Below are 20,844 nucleotides of genomic sequence, written 5' to 3'. Positions count from 1 at the left end.
CAAGAATATTCATGACTGAACTCAAGAAAACTGTGTTAAGTTATATTGTAAAGATTATAAAACCATGCCTTTGAATTCAATTACTTTTCTATTTCATTGGAAAATTTATAAACATTCTATTCTCTTCAAAAATGAAGCCCTTATGATTCGTTTACTGTCCTTATATGTAGTATTTTGTTTAAAGACAATTTAATATGTCACTACTACATTAATTCATGGATATTCTACTGCTATAGTTCATGAGAGACAGTGCATCTACAGTATATTCTCTGCACTACACAAAGAGAAAGAAAAGGAAAGGCAAATGTTACCACAAGATACTGGGACAGTTCACACAAATGTTCGCATTATATCCTTTATATTCCGTGGCCAGTCACAGCCTCAGGAGTCAAGACAGCTGTTTTTTAAATTATTATTTAACAGATACATAATTTGATTAGGATCCGAGGTGAAGCTTTGTCGTGAACCAAAAGATGATGCTCAAGATGAAAAAAAGAAACTTCAAATTAGTTAAATGTAGAAGATGATACATGAAAATGATTATTTAAACTGTAAAAGTCCATCACAGCCAACTCATTTGTGTTTAATCATAACGCGTTAACGCGTTATTTTTCACAGCTCTAAATTTAATCATAACGCGTTAACGCGTTATTTTTCACAGCTCTAGTTCAGTCCTAATATTTGGCATCGAGGCTCGGACCACATCACTCTCACAAGGAAACACCAAACTCAGCACAGTAGGGAGTGACGATAATAACTTTCCCAGTGGGATATATTCTCAAAGCCAACAGGCGGGTGCTGGGTGGAGGTGGGTCATTTAGAATGAGTGCAAATCATTGAACAGAGCGCTGACGGGATCAGTACACCACCATGATTAAAAGGGTGTTTTATATGTTGCAGTGAGATGTGTTTGTCATGTTACTTGAACACAAATTGAGTCGGTTGTGTTTATTTTTAGACAGAAATGATCAATTATCGCTAAACCTGCTAAACTAATAGCAGACTGTGATAGTATACAATAGTAAACACAGTATTCCTTATGAAGTCATTGGTCTTTTTCCTAGTGAAAAATCTCACTTGCCCATGAACCTAATATAAACCTCCATGACGCACAGTGCCATAATTACAGGTCTGGTAGTCACTGTAAACGTCCCTGACTCTCTCCTGTTTTGTCCCCAGTCATTACCAGACGCTGAGAGGGCAACAGTCTCTTGATGTGTCCTCATCAAGATGAAAGACATCTAGAATAAACATGTGGTCCATCACATTGTCAGGTTCATCATGTGGCTAAGGCTTCCATTACAAGTTGCGATTTGGAAAGCCAGATGCATGTTAGAAATCATTCTTATGTATGAGGTATGGTCTCATTAGGGATGGAAATCCAACTGCCAAAGGTTAATGAGATGGGGTTAGGTCATGGGCTGCTTGCAGAATCTGATGGCTTTCATGACAGTGATTAGAGCAGGCTTTGGTTTCAGCCCTAAGAATCACTTTAAGTGGTTGACTGTACTGAATTGTGTGGTGGGACGCAAGTCCCCAGAAAATCACTATTTTGGTTCAGGCTGCGTTTTGGCTTTACGTACGTACACAATGTATTATGACCCCATTTACTTGCTGTACGTTGATGTGTTAACGACTTAAATTCAAGTGGATAAAATAGCTTTTTTTCTCTTCAACCTATTATAACACATAATGGCAAGGTAAAAATTAAAAATATATATATAATTGAAAACTTTTATTTACAAAATATCTTTGCTCTGGCTGCATATCGTGCATGTCAGGTTCATCCTGTTTGATTTACTTATTGGTGAGATGTGTCTAGAACTTGACCAGAGTCCACTTGTGTCCAATCTTGATTTTTGATTTTCAGCTTGTGACAGTAACCACTGGGGACCCCACTGCAGTAACAGATGTCAGTGCCAGAACGGAGCACTGTGTAACCCCATCACTGGAGCCTGTATCTGCACTCCCGGATACAGAGGCTGGCGCTGTGAGACCCAGTGTGAAATGGGTACCTACGGAAACGGATGCCAACAGAAATGTCAATGCCAGAATGGTGCTGCCTGTCACCATGTGACTGGAGAATGCAGGTGCACACCAGGATACACTGGAGCTTTGTAAGTTGAAGAGAATGTGTGAGCATCTGTTTGGTGTTTCTAGTCTCGGAAAGTGGCACCAAAGTAAAAGCCAGTGTCTTCAGTGTTATGCTTTCAATAAGGTGACGTAAGCCATATATGACCAGCTAGAACAGAAAACAAACACATCTGAAATAATTTATCTTTAAGGACGGTCAAGTTTTTGTTTATCTGATGATGAAGACAGTACTATCATGACCTTCTGATTTACACAAAAAAACACACACACACACACACACTCCATTAGCTTATTATTATCTCCCCTGAAAAATGCACTCATGACCTTAAAATCGTATTTATGTAACTCAACACTGTGACTGGAATCTATGAATATGCTAACTTGGCCTTGTCCATGCTCACCTGCATCTGCTGATTGGTTTCTTAGGCTTGTGGCATCACAAACCATGGCTGCCTGAATCCATTTTTTTCAGATGAGCATTTGTTTACTGCAGTGTTATGGTGGAAATACTCAGCCATACTGACATGTTTAAAAACATACAGTACTGTCAGAACGTTTGTAATGCCACTTCTGTCACTTTCCCTTCTCTCTGTAGAGAGTTACACGTAGTTAGAGCCCTATAAAAAAAATAGATTTGTGAATATGGGCTATACAAATAAAATTTGATTGATTGATTGATTGGTTTTGTTTGTCACTCTAACTGAAATTCAAAATCTTAAACAAGCAATATTCTCCCACATGACCTCAACACACATATTAACTGGAGGTGGTTTCTTTTCTCTTCATAGTTGTGAAGACCTGTGTCCTCCAGGTAAACATGGGCCGCAGTGTGAGGAGAGATGTCCTTGTCAGAATGGTGGAGTGTGTCATCATGTGACTGGAGAGTGCTCCTGTCCTGCAGGATGGATGGTACACATCCCTAATTGTTTGTGTAAACTCATAAGAAGAATGGCTTATTGGCCTTTATTGCCTTATCACAAATTCAAACAGTACGTTGAATCAGCAAAATCACTGTATTAATTAACAAAAGATAGTTTTAATAATAATGTTAAACAGAGAAGCTTTAACAATTATTATTACAATTATTAATCTTTCCCTCACCAGTCACACACCCAGCAGGCCTAGACTTCATGAGGGTATTTTTAAAGTTTGAGGAGAAAAAGCTGCTCACATGATTAACAGCTTCCATTCTGTATGTATGTTCCTGTTGTGGCTGCTGTCTGTAGGGTACAGTGTGTGGCCAGCCATGTCCAGAGGGGAGATTTGGACAGAACTGCTCCCAGGAATGTCAGTGTCACAACAAAGGCTTTTGTGTGTTGTCCACTGGACAGTGTCTTTGCACCACTGGATACACAGGAGAAAGGTAAGAGCAACTTGTACCGTATTGTAGCATCCCTGCGGTAACAGCAGCAGCTTCTGATACAAATTTCTATCCCTCAGGTGCTTAACCTGGATTTTGTGAAATTAGCACAAATGAAACCTGTATCCTGTTTCAAACAGTATCCAGCACTTTGTCAGGCATTTATTTGCAACACTACAAAATGTGTGTGCACAGATCACCTGATATGTCTTACCTTTGTGGAGTTTTTAGACCTTTTATTGGTTCTGATCCACAAAAAGATTTTGTTTTTATTGCCCGAAAAGATAAAATAGCTTGTCGCCAGAAGGTTAAGACGCATCAATCTTCAATAAACAGGTGGAAGCTAAGGTCCTCAGAATTTCCACAGAGAAAATTGTTGGGATTAAGTAGTGATGCTTACTAGATACATAAATTATGTTGGACCCCGTTGCCCCTACTAAACTCTGTAGCTCAGGGAGATTCAAGTCTGAAATTCGACCCCTAAAGTACAGAAAAAGTGTTTTGTCCCACTGAACCAGATTATGACACGGTGAAAAGACTATCTGTGTGCGCTACATACCCCCCCAACATCTCAGAGAGAGAGGAGAGAAAACACAAGCAGGAAGCGTATTCAGTATTTTCACAGACAAATCTCAGCAGAGCACCACACCGGGCTTCAGGCCCATATAATTAACAATATCAGAGAGCATGCACCATATACTTAAGCAGACCAGTGACGAGACAGGAATAGCCTTTCCAATTGCACTTTTATGACTAAATGAGGGTTTAAGAGAAGCTGAACATTATGGTATAGCACTGTTTGGAACTGGGCCGGCCATGGCACACCCAAACCCACTGGAAACCATTAACAAGACGATAAAGGGTGGTGGGGGCGGCTTGCACTGCTTATTGACAATGCTCTGCAGGAATGTAGATGACAGGATTTAATAAATGTTGAGACATGACTGATCACATGTAAGAAACAGCACATTGACTGTCAAGTGAAGTGGATCCCACGGCGTTCATTTCCTGAGTGGTAGCTGTTTGCCACATTAGCTGAGGCTCTGTATTCCAACAAAGGCTGAATGAGCTGTGGATTCACCAGAGAGCCTTTTCACTGCAGTCAATGTTGTGGATTTAACTTCTGCTCCGCTCATGGCTGGATTGAATGGTGATAGATAGGTTGGTACAACTAACACTGCTCCAGGACAAAACACAGATTTATGATTAGTGTAGTATGGAGTCAATGCCACTGATTGTGAATTTTTTTGTCATTATTTTTTGAGATCGGAATTAAACTATAAAAAAAGTACATGCAAGGATGTGTACATGCCTTCATATTCACACTTTTTTTTAAATCAATTTGCATTTGGCACACCTTAAGGATGCATGACTCAGGGACTGTCTTATGCAATTTTTGTATGTACTGTATTCTGTATATGTATATATATGTATGGGCAAATGATAATACAGGCATACATTCATACATACATTTCGCATGAGCAATCCACAATCATATGTGAGTTTCAGTTCATTTCTTTACAGTTTAGGCCATAGTGCTCCCTTTTAACAGAGATAAATAAATGTTGAGCTAATTGTGAGGGATCCCTCTCCCAGGAGAGACAGAGGTGCAACAGATGCTAAAATAAGAATATTCATGAGAAAAGACAGCATCTAAGAGGTGTGTCAATGTTTAAAGTATTTATGCAAAAGTAAATGTCTGACAGAGATGAAGGGAGCAGTGGTGCCAATTGTAATGATAGCCGTATTGTCAATAATAGTAATTTATATGAGTTGGCTTATTGTATATCATAATCTACGATCACGATCCACATCCTGGGTCTGAAATGATAAAGTACAAGCTGAAAGCTCTGGCTCCTACTCTACTTTTAGAGACTTTAGGGACGACAAGTAAGCCTGAATTCTGGGAGCACAGTGCTGTAGTGGGGCGATATGGTGCTATGAGCTCTTCCAGGTATGATGCAATATAATTATGGGCCTTTTCAAACAAAAACATTTAATATTAATCTATGTTCATTTATGTTATTGAATATTAATGTTGTTATGTTCTTTCTGCTACTATGTTTTTTAACAAATGTGTTATTTATTATCTACTAAACTAAGCTAAGCTAAGCTTTCAAAGTGAGAAGAAGAATTTTTAATTTCTTTAAAAAATTGAACAGGAATTCAGTGAAGCTGATACAGGAGAAATATGGTCCCTTTTCCTGGTTCTTGTCAGCACACGTGCTGCAGCATTTTGGTCAAACTGCAGAGTTTTTAAAGACTTACTGGTGGAACCTGATGATAAGGAATTACAATAATTAAGTCTGGACCTAACAAAGGCGTGGATGCTGCATTGAATTACTTAAAAACTACGACATTTTGCTTAAAAGTTATCCTCAAATCACATTTTTTCATTGTAAATAATCCCATGTAAACATTTTATAGACATGTTTAATATGACTGTCAGCATACTTCGATCTTTATGAAAAGACATTTCTTAGGAGAAACAATTATAATAACAGGAACAACATAAACATGTATTTGATTAAGGTTTTTAATGAAGGCTTGACATTTTCTAATCCACGATGCATACTGCTCTGACTTCTGGTTTAAACAGGTGTCAAGACGAGTGTCCTGTTGGAACTTATGGTGCTAGCTGCGCAAAGACCTGTCGCTGTAAGAACAACAGCAAGTGCTACCACACCAACGGAATGTGTCTGTGTGAGCCAGGGTACACAGGCGAGATCTGTGATGTGCGACTGTGCCCTGAGGCGCACTACGGCCTCCGATGTGACAGGAAGTGTCCTTGTTACCTCCAGAACACACAAAGGTATGCAGGGAATAGTGTTCACACTTTGTTCTAAATGTAGTTCATAGGGGTTAATGTATTATTTCCATTCAAACATATTGAAAAAGACAAAAGAAAGTCTTCACCCGTTTGTTAGTGTGATCTTTGTTCCTTGAGACAGCAGACTGTGAGCCTGTACTCAGTTAGATCTGTTAGGCTGGCACAGCTGGCAGGCTGCATGTGTCCGGCCAGAGAACAGCTGATCTGCTGATCATCAATGGGACTGCTATGTCACACAGACCAGCTGTCAGTCAAACACAGTCGCTGATAAAGACAGCCAGATTCCACCTGTCGCACTGCTGATAACCCCCACTCTGCTGGCGTGGAGGGAAAACCTCATGGAGACCTCCAATCACATCCAATCAGCTTCTACACCGTTACAGTTCTGTTACTCCGAAAAAACCTGACGAACTGTAACATCTGGGTCCCAGATTGACTCAGATTTAATTAACTGAAAAGATTTCTCTCTTACTCTCTGACTTTACCTATTGTCTGCAAATGTCTATATTATAACGAGTAAGTAGGTACACCACAGGTAGAGCATGAGAAACACGAGGGAGCAAATGTGTTTCATTGTAGGATAACTTTGGGGCCTATTTCCCATGTTGTTGTAATGTTAAATGATTGACAGGGGCAACATACATTTTGCATACATGCATAGAGGAATTGCACATTCGTTATCCAAATGTGACTTTCATTACTGTACACTTTAAACAATAGTCTGTGCTTCATAGTACTGTCAAACGCTAATAACAATCTTTGGGGAAAACAAGCACCTTATTGTACGTACTTTGGCAACTGCCCTGTTGTTTACCATGCAGCACTGTTACACTGTCATACTATTCCTGCTTAATACTGCACCCAGAAAGGGTGGCAAATAAGGCCCCTCTTTTGAACCTCCACTGCCGCTTTGTGTATTTTCGACAGAAACCCATTGATTCATGTAAATCGATTCAATTAAAATGGAGGGACACACACGCAACAGACACAAAACATTAAAAGATTTAAATCTCTCTAGACGAAACAGCGGTGTCATACACACAGAAGACAGCAACAGAGATGTCAAGTGAATTTGTGGAGATGAGAGATAAGACTGGTGTTGATAGGCTTTAAACAAACATCTGAAAACAACTTTACTGATACGTAGGAACAATACATTTTCAGAAGGAGCAGTATGAATACCATTAAACAAGCAAAGTACAAACAAAATCTGTAATGGTATGATCCTCTCTCTTGTCCCCAGCTGCCACCCAATGTCAGGAGAGTGTACATGTCAGCCTGGCTGGTCCGGCCTCTACTGCAACGAGACGTGCACCCCTGGATTTTATGGCGTGTCCTGCCAGCAGGTGTGCCAGTGTCAGAATGGTGCCGACTGCCACGGTGTGAGCGGACAGTGTATCTGTGCTCCAGGCTTCACGGTAAACTGTCTTGTAACATATCAAGAAATGAACGAATGCTTTAGGTCACAGATGATGTTTATTTATTTGGCTTATAGGCTACAGTGCAGCATGTGACAGACTGTGGCGTCATCTCCTCTCTGCCTGGCTGACTCTCAGCCAGACACTTTATACTTTACGAAGTGAAAAACACAAAATGTTTTTATTTTTAAAATGACAGTTTGACAGTCAATGTTTCTTTGCTCATTCAAGCCAGCCTGAAGGCGCTGTCACTCAAAATATGGCTCTTTAGTCACATCTAGTGGCAGCAGAGAGTATAGCAATTTCAGCGAATGTTTTTCTTCTATCCCTTTTTTTCTTTTGGTGTTTTCTAGCAGGCATGAATGAACTAAATGTTTTAACTGGGCACACATTAGACACTACTTCCATTATATACACAGATATGGGGAGAAAAGCAGGTAAACTGTATACAACCTTCATAAAGGAGGATTTATTGAAGGGGTGTTGCATTAGAGTTAGCTAGGTAAGTGTAATATATATGTATATGTCATGTGACCTGCATGCTCTGCGCTATGATGTCAGTCATACATGCATACATACATACATACCTACAAACATACAAACATACATACATACATACACAATGTGCAATAAGGAAGACGAGATGTAGAAAAGGCAGCTTTGATACTCCTATGGGTGGAATGCAGCAGATGAGTGATCACGTGTCTTCGGTGATGTTGACGGTCGAGCTGTGTGTTTGAAGAATGTATGGTACCGTCGCAGTCAGCTGTAACCATGTATCTGCTGACCTCCTCAGGGTCCCAACTGCTCGATCCCGTGCCCAGCAGGGACACACGGGGCGAACTGCTCCTCCAGCTGTAGCTGTAAGAACAGAGCTCAGTGTTCTCCTGTGGACGGATCATGCTCCTGTAAACCAGGTGAGGAGAGAGCTGAACCAGGACAGAGTAGACAGCATATACAGGACATGTGAATGATATGAAATAAATATGCATGATATAAATCCGAATGTGAAATGAGTCAGTAGGTCATCATTTGATATTTATTCCAGGTTATTCTTTATTTCATTCCAGCAGTTATAATTATAAAAGTCAGTTTTTTTCTCACAACACATGATAACTGTGTACTGTAATGGCCTGTAATGCTTTCCCCTCTTTCATTAGTGATCTTTCTTTTTCTCTGTTAATCAGGGTGGCATGGGGTGGACTGCTCCATCAACTGTCCCAGTGATACCTGGGGTCTGAGCTGTAACCTCACCTGTATGTGTGGGAATGGAGGATCATGTAATGCCCTGGATGGTACCTGTACCTGTGCTCCTGGCTGGAGAGGAAGGAAGTGTGAAGTCCACTGTCAGGTGAGAGGAGATGGATTCTCACACAGCTTAAAAAAATAAATGGCACTTAGTTTAGTTCAGTTATGCTTTGTTGCTTTGACCACAATTGGAGTGGAGTAGAAGAGATGTGAAAAGCATGAAAACGTTCTCTGTGAAGGCTCAATTACTGCTGCTCATCATGTGATGTGTTACTGTGATGGTGCGCTTCCTCCTCCTCAGGATGGCAGCTATGGTCTTGACTGTAAAGAACATTGTGACTGCAGTCACGCCGATGGATGTCACCACTCCTCTGGTCACTGCCGCTGTCTGGCTGGATGGACTGGTAAGACAGAATTACATTTCCACATGGCTGTTTTCTCCATGTATGTGCAGCGTACCTAAATATCAGTTTAGGCACGGGCTCACAAAGAGAGCCCTGCTCTCTTTGTGGTTCAGGTTTTATATCTTAAAAAAGAATCTATTGCATCCACCAGTTATGTGAATGAGGCAATGAGAGATATCTAGGCTTAGTAAAGATAAGAATTTGAGCTTAGAGGACAGAGAGGATGTTTACACATTTGACTTACTCTCTCCTACTGGCTGAAAGAGGTCTACGTTTTTAAATATTTTTTTTTAATTTCTGGGAAAATACCTTCTGCTTTTTCAGGTGGACAGATAACTCTAATGTCAAGTGTTAAGTAGGGAGAATAAATCAGGACATTGTAATTTACTAAAAGACTGGAGAGCTCTGTCCACTTACCAGTTCGTCTAAAGCTTGCTGTTTAACTAGTTTTATCTCATTTGAGTTTAGCACTGGAAATATTTATTTGTAAACAACAGCTGTGTGCAGTAGTACAGAAGTACCTGGCAGACACTGTGCATGTATACTGGTTTATTAATACTCAGTGTTCGTGTATAGAGAGAGTACAGCACGCTGGACTTCCTTAGAGAACATGCATACAGTCTCCTTGAAGAGGCCTTTGTCCCTGCTGCACTGGGCTCCTCACTGCTTGGCCCTGTAGCTGGATCTAGAGCAGGTCATCCACTAACCACAAGGTCTACACTTCGATTCCCATCTCCCAAATTGCGAAAGTCTCCTTGGGCAAGATACCGAACCCCAAATTGCCTCTGATGGCTGTGCCGGCAGTGTGTGAATGATGTATGACAGAGAAAGTGCTGCACATAGATGGTTATCAAGACTAGAAAAGTGCTATATCCATTTAGCTCAGATACCTAACAGGTGAGCAGAGGGAGGAGAGTTGTAGATTGAAGGAGTACACAGAAGAAAAAGGGGTCTGAGCCTTTACAAAACTAGTAGTGTCCACAGAGTGATGTAACTGGATCAGAATAGCCTTTTTAGTCAGAGCTCCATGTAGTGCAATATAAATGTGTTCACTGTGTTTACAAGTGTGTGTTCGTGTGTAGGTATCCATTGTGACAGTGTGTGTGCAGAGGGCCGCTGGGGCCCAAACTGCTCCCTCCCCTGTAACTGTAAGAATGGAGCTTCCTGCTCACCTGATGAAGGAACCTGTGAGTGTGCTCCAGGATACAGAGGCACCACCTGCCAGAGGAGTAAGTCCTACATCATCACTACATACTGCTGCATCCTCACAGATGACAAACGAGTTAATGTCAACTTCAGCAATATTTCAATAGTTCTGTCTATTCTCTGCTATGGTTAATAATTGAGAACACAGTGACATCAGACCATCAGACATTCTGTAGACAAGGTTTTCAATTACTGACATGAAAATTGTGGATGTGTAGTCTGATGTCTTTGTGTTTCTCCATGTTTGGCTGCAGTCTGCTCCCCTGGTTACTTTGGTCACCGCTGCAGTCAGACCTGTCCACAGTGTGTGCACAGTAACGGACCGTGCCACCACATTACAGGACAGTGTGATTGTTTGCCGGGCTTCAAGGGGGCACTTTGCAACGAGGGTGAGCATTGCACTACAGCACCCTACAGAACAGTTTCTACTGTGTTATAAAGGCTTCAGGGTTCAGTCCACGTGGATATCGAAGGGCTGATTCTAGTCAAAGCTCTCTGTTGCTATTGGTCCTAAAAATGCTGTTCCAGTGAAATTCCTCAGGTTATAACGCTTTCTCAGAAAACAGCTAGAGCTTGAATGTGTCATCAAACCTGTACACAACTAGATCTCTCTCCAGGGTATACATGTTCTGATAATGTTTGTACAGAACATGTGGTCATCTGATGGAATACTTTACTTAAAGGTTAAATGTGTAAGATTTAGGTGAAAGGGATCTACTGGCAGAAAGTGAATATAATATAATTATTGCAATGTTTTCACTAGTGTGTAATCATCTTAACTGTTTTTCTTTACCATAGAATGAGCCCTTTGTCTTTAAATACTTTATATTTACATCAGGAGAGGTTCCTCCACCTTTTTTCTAGCCCAGACTGGACCAACTAAACACCTTTTGAGTTTTTATAACAACTGAAGTCTACCACAGGTTCTCTTTCATGTTTGGAAGGGGAGGGTGAGGTGAGGGGTATTCAGCTGCAACATGAAACTTCACAACTAGATTCTTCACAATTTAGCCTTTGACAAAGTTCGATAGCTTATCCCATCAGAAAGATCTTGACCATTTTAAAATGTCTCAGTATACCCAATCATCAACCACGACGGCAAAAACAATTTAATGATAAACACACCCATGTCCTGTGAACAGTGTGTCCCAGCGGTCGCTATGGGAAGAAGTGTCTATGGAGCTGCAGCTGCACCAACAACGGCACCTGTAACCCCATCGATGGTTCCTGTCAGTGTTACCCAGGATGGATCGGTAGTGACTGCTCCCAACGTTCGTATAATATAATTATTAATAATGTACAATAGTGTTTCTGTTCTTTCATGTACTTGTTTCTTCGTGAGACTGTATTCTGAAGAGAAATGGTATTTAAAAGGGATATCTGAACTGATCAAACTAAGCCTTAGCGTTGTGTGGTTTCTGTGTTGCAGCATGTCCACCTGGTCAGTGGGGACCCAACTGCATCCACACATGTAATTGTCACAATGGAGCCTACTGCAGCGCATATGATGGAGAATGCAAGTGCACCCCAGGATGGACCGGCCTCTACTGCACACAGCGTCAGTCATAGACACACTCACAAACTGACTCATTGCTGTCTGCTTCAGCATTTCTATCTACCTCTTTTCACTTCACAAATACAAGTGCTTAAATGTTTGCATACTATTAAAGTTTGAAATAAAGTTGTGTATGATCAACTTTAGAGGGGTTATGGTTTATTAAAGTTCAGTTTTGACAGATGTACTGTATGACTCAACCTTTGTTGTTTATTTAAGGATCATATAGACAGTTTAATGTGATGTTTGATGAATTGTTTGCAGGCTGTCCTTTAGGTTTCTATGGGAAGGATTGTTCTCAGACCTGCCAGTGCAGGAATGGAGCTGACTGTGATCACATCTCTGGACAGTGCACCTGTCGCACTGGTTTCATGGGACGTCATTGTGAACAAAGTATGTCACTCTCTTTTTCTCTCTTTCAACTTTCAAATTCAGGGTTTCAGCTTCAGCAAACACGTTGGCATCCCTACTCCATTTGCTTTGAATGTCACCCCTTTCTTTATCTCCAGAGTGTCCTCCTGGTTCGTACGGGTATGGCTGCCGTCAGGTCTGTGACTGTCTAAATAACTCCACCTGTGATCACATGACTGGTACATGTTACTGCAGTCCAGGCTGGAAAGGACCTCGCTGTGACCAAGGTGAGGAATTACCCCAGTACAAATGGAAGCATTCAAAGTAAAGAAACAGTTCAGTTATCAGGTCTGTTATTGCATACACTTATCAGATTATCTGGGTAGACTAATCACTGACAGCCATCTCCTTTAAAAAAAAAAGAAGAAAACTTTGTCCGGTTTATAGCTGCTGTAATTCAATATGTGCTCCTCCTTCTGCCTTCAGCGGGAGTGGTGGTGGTGGGCAGCCTCAACAGTTTGACCAGTGCAGCCATGCATGTGGACACCTACCAGATCGGAGCCATTGCAGGAATCATTTTCTTGGTTCTACTGGTCCTCTTCCTTCTACTCCTCTTCATCATCTACAGGAAGAAGCAGAAGGGAAAAGAGCCCACCATGCCAGCTGTGACCTATACTCCTGCTATGAGGGTCACTGCTGATTACACCATTACAGGTACAGTACAAGTTGAACTGTTTGCATCTGTAACCACCTCAGTGGTGGGAATATGTACTCCGTTTACTGAAACAGCAGCTGAAGAAGAGCAAAAAACTAGCAACAAACATTAGTTATGTCTTACCTCTGATGTTTTGCATCGATGTGCTTTATCTAATTCCATAACTCCAGTAAAGCCGGCTAATTCAAAATGGTGGTGACAGTGCTAAAGACACGAGCACCCTAACACACCAATGTGTTGTGAGATCTGAGTCAGGTACAGGAATTACAAGGAGGTCTTGTGGGCAATTTACACAATCTGCTGACCCTAGTTCACCACTTTTCTAAATATAAGCAATGTAACTGTAACTCTGTAATGCAATCAGCACCCCCAACACCCATTACTCTGTGTCAGTCTGATATGTTGAAAAATACAAAATAATTAACAATTATGATTAGCCAGGCCAGATATTAAAACTGCCAGCCAGTTTTGACCTGTAGGCGCTATTTGCTGGCCATTGTCCTCGGGGAAATAAGTCTAGGTTTTAGCTGGGTCACGCAGAGATGAGCGAGAGACTTGTACTGATGACACTCCAGTCCACTCCTCTCTGTGCTGTTTCCTTTGGGTCACTGTTGGAGCAGAGAACCCCTCTCCATTGCAAGAAGCTGCCCCCACCATGCTTCACTGTAGGGATGATATTACCAGTTGATTAGCAGTGCCTGTTGTTCACTAGACAGTGTCTTCACTATGTCATTTTGGTGACATGGTGACTGATGGACAAGAATTATCATTTACTTAAGATTAAATATAAAAACACAATAAGGTGTGCAAAACGTGAAAGGATGTGAATAAAACAATTATTAAAAATTGTCACAATACAGGGATCATTAGTTCCTCAAGCATGTGTAAGCATTTTTTGTGTCCAGTAGGTGGCACTTTAAGACTGAACTGTGTCATGAAGATTTCCTCAGACTTGGACTTAGTTCTTGCCCGTTCTTCATACATCCAACTCTCTGTTTTAGATTGTACATAGCGATTTTGAAGTCAGTCTGAATAATACTGTAGGTTGTTTGTTTTACGGTGCAATGCCTTGAAAATGACCGACTTCCCGTTGGGTTCAGGCCAGGCTTTTTATATAGCAGAGCATAATAGATATGGCTAATAGCTTTGTGCATCTATGTGAAATGTGCCGTGGGCATTGGTGATCAAGGGACTTCAATATTTACCCTACTAACGAGAAGTCTTGCAAGTTCTTGAGCATGTTTGGCCTCAATATTACCACACAGAGCTTGGGCCCCAATAAAGATGTATGTTAATGAAAGTGGGGCGTTGAGGAGATTCCTTCTAAAGGAAAGGAAAAAAAGTGATTAATAATAAGTGACTCATTTTCTAGAGAGGAGACATACTAGAAAGTATTTATTTGTACCATACACTGAACTGCATCAATTGAAACAGTAGTAGTATTAATAACATGTGCTGTTCAACTCTTGCTCCTTTGACATTGCTGAATGAGATGATTTTCATTTCAGCACATCAGGCTCTGAAAGCACTTGTGGACTGAGTTGTTGATTGCATGCTGGTAAGTGATGTCTTCACTGTGTCATTTTTCAGATGCCCACCCACCAACATGTGAGGGTCACCCCAGCAACTACTTCTCCAACCCAAGCTACCATACTCTAACCCAGTGCAGCAGTCCATCACATGTTAACAATGGTCCTTATGGAAAGGTATGGAAGTGGACTATTAGAGATCCTAAAGAGGGTCGAAGAGAATTCAGTATGGAACATGTCTGTTAAAATTGTTTCTGACAACTGATGTTTTTCCCTTTAACTCAACTCAATTTTGCATGCTTAGACCAAGAATAACCAGCTGTTTGTGAACCTGAAGAATGTAGATCAGCGAAAAGGGAATCCTCTAACTGATCACACTGGCACACTGCCCGCAGACTGGAAACAAGGGGATTGCTTCAATGAACTGGGTGAGTCATGGCCGCAACAAATATGCACTTCTCACTGTGCAGCGGGTGTGCATGATAGTGTACTGTGTGCACGTTTACAGGTAATCATACATTTACTGGCTAATCAGATTTATTTGCATCTTAATGGGCAGAGATGGGAAAATTACTAAAATTGTACTGTTGTTAATGTTTTATTATATAAGAATGATACGATTGAACATTTAAGCATAATCTAAACAGAATATTTCCATTTTTCTTCATACCAGGAGCCTACGGAATTGATAGAAGATACATGGGCAAATCATTACGAGGTAGGATTTGTAATTGTACAAATGAAAGCAAAACAGTATAAGTTTGAAACTGGTTTATAATTTTCTCTGGCTCCTCTGTTCACCTCATCTAGATCTGGTCAAGGGCACACCCTATCATGCCAGTTCCTGTTCCCTAAACAGCTCTGAAAATCCATATGCAACAATAAAGGACCCTCCCCTACTTACAACCAGAAACACTGAGTGCGGCTATGTGGAAATGAAGTCACCAGCCAGACGGGATTCACCATACGCAGAGATCAGCAACAGCAGCCCCAACAATAACCGGAATGTCTATGAAGTTGGTGAGGTGCTTTAGTTTACGTATGTTTTGTTGTCATTGAGAGTGCTCGACTGAGTACTGTTTCACATGCAATAACTGCATAATGCAGTACTATATCCAGTTAGAGGTGAGGCAGTGGCTCTCTAACCAGAAGGTCGTCCCAGTCTTCCCCATTCTGCATGCCGAAGTTGGGCAAGATACTGAACCAAATTAACCCTCCTCATGGAGAAAGTGCTGCACATAAATGCACTTTATGAATCCGTGTGTGAATGGGTGAATGTAAAACTGTACTTTGAGTGGTCATTAAGGCCAAAAAAGTTCTATATAAATACAGACAATTTAGCATTATGGATTATCACTTCTATCCTAATTTTACAATACTGTTGAATGTTGATATGCTGCCCTATGGAAAAACTTATATATAAATTATCTGTTACTTGCTGGTGGTGAAAGTAATTTAATAAAGAAACATCTGGAGGCTTCATTTTGTCAGAACTGGTAGTTTCCCCTGCTTGCACTCCCTGTGCTAAGCAAAACTGGACCTATCTCTTAATTAGATTCACACAGATGAAGGAGTGTGATCACATTTTCCAAAATGTTGGAATGTTCCTTTAAGTTTACTCACCCCAACACAACTCACTTTAATTTCAGAGCCGACTGTGAGCACCATCCCACCCACTGGAGACGGCCGCACACAGTTTGGTCAGGATCCATACGATCTACCAAAAAACAGCCACATCCTCTCTCACTACGACCTCCTGCCGGCCAGAGAGAGTCCGTCATCCGAGGTCAAGGAGCTGGACAGTGAATGATGGCTTAGTGACTTGGCACAGAGTTCAGGTTCCACAGCTCCAGCACTGGATGTTCCACAAACAGACACTTTATACCCACATCATCATTTTACTTGTTTCTAGCTGTTATACTTTGACATTCTCATTGTCATTATGTGTCATGACTTCAAAGTGGGTACAAAGTGTTGAAGGCACAGCTGCTGTATTTTTACAACAATATTTAAACTGCAACAAAGTCTTCGTAGGTCATTCCATAAGTCTGGGAGGTAAGGTTTGATTGAAGAATGCTTTGAACAAAACAGTTTGGATGATGTTCTGTCTGACCTTTACCTTGCAGGTAAAGCCTGCGGCCTCCTTCTGACTGCCAATCGAATCTTTCTCCAACAACCTTGTTGTTGCACGTCTCCTCAATGCAACAAATTGTACTAACGGTGATTTAAAAAAACACATATTCAGCTTGTGGCAAAGTATTTGAGGTGTTGAACTTGGTTGCACAAACAAAAAGTGGTCTTCCATCCTCTCATACCTTCATATACCTGGCTAATTGCTGTCAAAACGAGTGTGTGACTGTTGGATTGTGTTATTCCTAGGCAGAAGTGGTGTAAGATGCTGTCAAATGTTCAGAGCACTTCATTTCAAGAGAATATTCCTTTATTATGTTTGTGTATAACATTCAATACCAAGATCTCTATTTTGTAGTTACCGTATAAAAAAAATGGCTAATGTGGTTGAATATTAGCAGTTGTATCAAATAATAGATTATATTTGAAGTTGGAGTGATGAAGGGTACCAGAATCAAGCTGCTGACAGTGTTGATGTTTGCACATAGTAATGACATCAGTTGTTGTCAGTCAGTGTTGAAATAGTATTTAAGTTAACCAAAGTTGCAAATGCCATTTAATGTTTTTATAAGTGTATTTCAAAGCTCTGCTAATCTGCTTAATCCAAGCGATACTGAGCCCATTTTCGTTTTTTGGTCATTCCCACTATTTTCCTGTTTAGTTCAGGAAAATATCATATTGAATATGTAGGAGACATTGTTTATATTAAATAAAAAAAAACTAAAATCAGAATTCATAAATATCAGTCATACAGCTCAGTGGTCATGATCACCATTCTGTAATCTCTGTTACCATTAACAGTTAATCTTCTGACCATCATGTTCTTCTATAAAGTAGTACTTTGCATCAGCAACTTCCTGCCATCTCCATCTGCCAGTCAACAAGCTACAGCTAAACCCTGCCTCTGTAATAAGTAGAGCCCATACAGCCACATTGGTTGAAGAGACTCTTGCACTACAACAAGCAAGGTGAGGTACATGTGACAGTAGCTGAACTTCCTTCCTATGGCACCTAGACTGTGAGATATCAGCAATCGAAGAAGTGTATTGTAATCCAAACTACCAACCTTTGTAAACTCAGAGGTTACAAAACAATATACCAAAATAATGATTGTGTGTGACCATCAGCACGTCCACAGTGGTGAACTATAAGCAAGAACAGAGGCCCTTGCAATATTGATATTTATATGTAAGGAAACGTAAGTTGAAGTAGCAGTTACATGATTTTGGAGCCAGAGCCAAAGATAGCGCCACGTTTCCTTCACGTCAGAACAAGGATTCAAAACTACCCTTTACACAAGCACATGCTTTATATTTTGAACAGAAAATGTTAATCTGAGCTAACACACTTTTGTCCCGTGCATACCGTAGTATAAGCCTGTTATAATGAGAGTCACATGACAAAAATCCCTTATTATAAATTTGAATTCGTATAAAGTTGTCCTGGCAGAATTTAAGCTACAGGTTGTGCCACTAAAATGATGTGACTGTGTGTTTCTCTTAGAAAATGCTTAACGCTTAGCTCAATTTCCCTACACATTATTATTTTTTCTGATTACAACATAATGTCAATAAGATGTTTGTTAATTGTGTTGATATAGTGAATAACTTTGTGTTGTTGTGCGAATGGAGTGTTATCTGATCCATTATTTTAACTGTGTAAAAGCATACAGAACATGTAGCATGGTGAAAATGACCAATAATAGAAAATCCACCAGAGCGTTGGTCAGCCCATGTTCTTCAGAAGGAGCCAGAATCTGGGGCCTGACTAAACAAAACAACCTTACAATACCTTTTACAAACCAGCATGTTTCAGATAGACCCATCAAGTAGGTCAAAGTGAGACAAGCTCCATAGTTTTTGTAAGGAACATAAAAACCCTCTTCCTTATACTGTAAATGCACCATACTTAACAAACTAGGACATTTTAGATATGGCAAAAACTAAATAATTAATCATTTGTGGATCAGACAACAATGAAAGTGGACTTATTTCAAATGGCTTCCTTTGGTTTGTGTTATACACTGTTCTTCTGTTTGGTTGTTCAGCTCCACACAATTGTAAAAATTATGGTAAAGACACATGTGCTTTACCATTCACTGACAGCACTGCTATAACCCATTGAAGTGCCTGTACCTTGCATTTAGTTTCTGAGCAGTGCCTATAAATAGATCTGCAAATTGTGGCAACAAAAGCACAGATTTTACTATGTTACATGTTATACCATATCACATTATATAGTTTCAACAGTGTTACTTGGTCCAGTGTACGTTCTGCACTGGTTTGTCTCTTTTTTTGTAAAGTATTGGTTGTCCTGCTGAATGCAGAGATAACATTGTGGTTATTGTGTTTGTTGCTTGAACAATGACGATTGACAAACTTGACAAACCCTAATTAGTATCAGGAGCATGTAGTAGTTTAACCAAATTTACTGGGAGCTGGCACTCTAAACAGGCACCCAGTCCACCACCAGGATTCATGACCTCCAGCGTGGAGCATTTCCACGACTCAATATATTTATACTGAAGAGTCCAACACGAGATACATGCAGGGTCATCACATTAATTCCACCTCAGTTAAAATACTTAAATCACCAGTTTAACTCAGTCATCTGCACTTTAACATCTAGTCAATGACACAGTTGGTAAGCTGATCTTAAGTTTATCAGTTTAAAGGGCTCAGCATGTGAAATGCAAGCTTAAGCTGGATTTTTGCTTTTTGGAAGGATAATTATAACCATTTACATTATTGTATTGTACTGTAATAAACATTGTCATATTTCACCTACAATTGTTCAGTAAAATGTCACATCTCAATTTTAGTTTGATAGTTTGTCTTTTTATCTTTCTTGTATTCTGAATGGCTTAAAATAGAAGTCCAAAGCTATTCCGAGTCTATTCTGAGTCTATTCTAAATGCTTGTAAAATAATGTACATAATTTGACATGTTCTGATGTAAAAATGTTGATAACACCCAGTGTCTTAAGTCTGAAAATTTGAAAACATGAACAAATGTGGCATTTGGTTTATGTGTTTATGTAAAGAATATGTGTACTTGGAAAATCTATAGATTCTGGATTTCTTTTGAATTCTCTTCCCTTTCTCTTCTGCCAGAATACTGTGGATTGAAAAACCACTAAAGATGTTTGCTCTGAAAGGAATGTTTGAGTTTTTCTCAAGCATCATCTGTCTCTTGGCTCTTTGAACCTTTATTCCTCCATTTGAAAGATAATTTCCACGCAAGCTTCCAGTGCACATTTCCACATAGGGTTACGATGATTTGACCACTATCATGAGATTCTATCTATTATGCTTTTGCTTTTTTTATTTTATTCATTATAGAGCTGTTTGTGCGAATGCCCTGGAATAAAATGATAATATCATTAAATACTTCACCTTCTTGTGGAATCTGTGAGCTCTTAAACACCATACCCTAACCCTACCCTATCCACATATGTATTTTGTATCCTGTGTAAGCAGAACGCCTCTAAAAGAAGGAAAACAAATTACTCTTGAATTCTAATCAACTTACAGCAACTGCTCAAACTGAGTCAAACAGCATACATGCTGATGGATAAGACTCCACAAACCATCCACAGACTATGCGGCTGGAGTCACATCACTGATAAGCAGCACTAGAACCCATACAGTCCTCTCCTCACTGTATACATGTGACTGCACCCCATCCCAAAGCAGCCATCATTAAGTTTGCAGACGACACAACTCTGATGAGTCTGACTACAGGGGTGGAGTCTGCCAAATAGTCTGAATGTTTATCAATTGACTGACCATTTACCCTTTTACAGCCAACAGCATCAAAAATATGCACATGCATCAAGACAAACGAAGTGACATTTGTCTTGTTAGCAAGCTAGCAAGCTTTAAACATTTGTTGCTAGTTCCATTATACAAATCGTTATTCAAACAGTCGACTGCAGTAGGGGAGAGCGGGGTAATGTGGGACATCGGGTAATGTGAGACACCCCCTGTATCTAGGCAACGGAAC

At 40.3% G+C, this 20,844-nt stretch overlaps 1 protein-coding gene across 1 annotated transcript in view; it reads left to right on the top strand.

Moving 5' to 3' along the window:
* The window catches only part of megf10 (multiple EGF-like-domains 10), a 47,876-nt gene extending 27,645 nt beyond the window's left edge, over positions 1-20,231 (top strand). The window contains exons 6-25 of the mRNA XM_053410881.1: positions 1,871-2,117; positions 2,883-3,003; positions 3,321-3,457; positions 6,054-6,266; positions 7,528-7,702; positions 8,499-8,619; positions 8,890-9,053; positions 9,252-9,354; positions 10,437-10,583; positions 10,815-10,949; positions 11,703-11,831; positions 11,990-12,118; positions 12,380-12,508; positions 12,625-12,753; positions 12,953-13,180; positions 14,772-14,887; positions 15,015-15,138; positions 15,384-15,428; positions 15,521-15,730; positions 16,360-20,231. Of these exons, the coding sequence (XP_053266856.1) occupies positions 1,871-2,117; positions 2,883-3,003; positions 3,321-3,457; positions 6,054-6,266; positions 7,528-7,702; positions 8,499-8,619; positions 8,890-9,053; positions 9,252-9,354; positions 10,437-10,583; positions 10,815-10,949; positions 11,703-11,831; positions 11,990-12,118; positions 12,380-12,508; positions 12,625-12,753; positions 12,953-13,180; positions 14,772-14,887; positions 15,015-15,138; positions 15,384-15,428; positions 15,521-15,730; positions 16,360-16,520 (2,963 nt within the window). The 3' untranslated portion in view covers positions 16,521-20,231. The remainder of the gene's footprint in view (positions 1-1,870; positions 2,118-2,882; positions 3,004-3,320; positions 3,458-6,053; positions 6,267-7,527; positions 7,703-8,498; positions 8,620-8,889; positions 9,054-9,251; positions 9,355-10,436; positions 10,584-10,814; positions 10,950-11,702; positions 11,832-11,989; positions 12,119-12,379; positions 12,509-12,624; positions 12,754-12,952; positions 13,181-14,771; positions 14,888-15,014; positions 15,139-15,383; positions 15,429-15,520; positions 15,731-16,359) is intronic.
* The last annotated feature ends 613 nt before the right edge of the window (positions 20,232-20,844 follow it).

Source organism: Pleuronectes platessa, chromosome 19 (genome assembly GCF_947347685.1).
Source record: "Pleuronectes platessa chromosome 19, fPlePla1.1, whole genome shotgun sequence".
NCBI classification, from domain to species: Eukaryota; Metazoa; Chordata; class Actinopteri; order Pleuronectiformes; family Pleuronectidae; genus Pleuronectes; species Pleuronectes platessa.
This window is presented reverse-complemented; position numbering and strand designations above follow the sequence as displayed.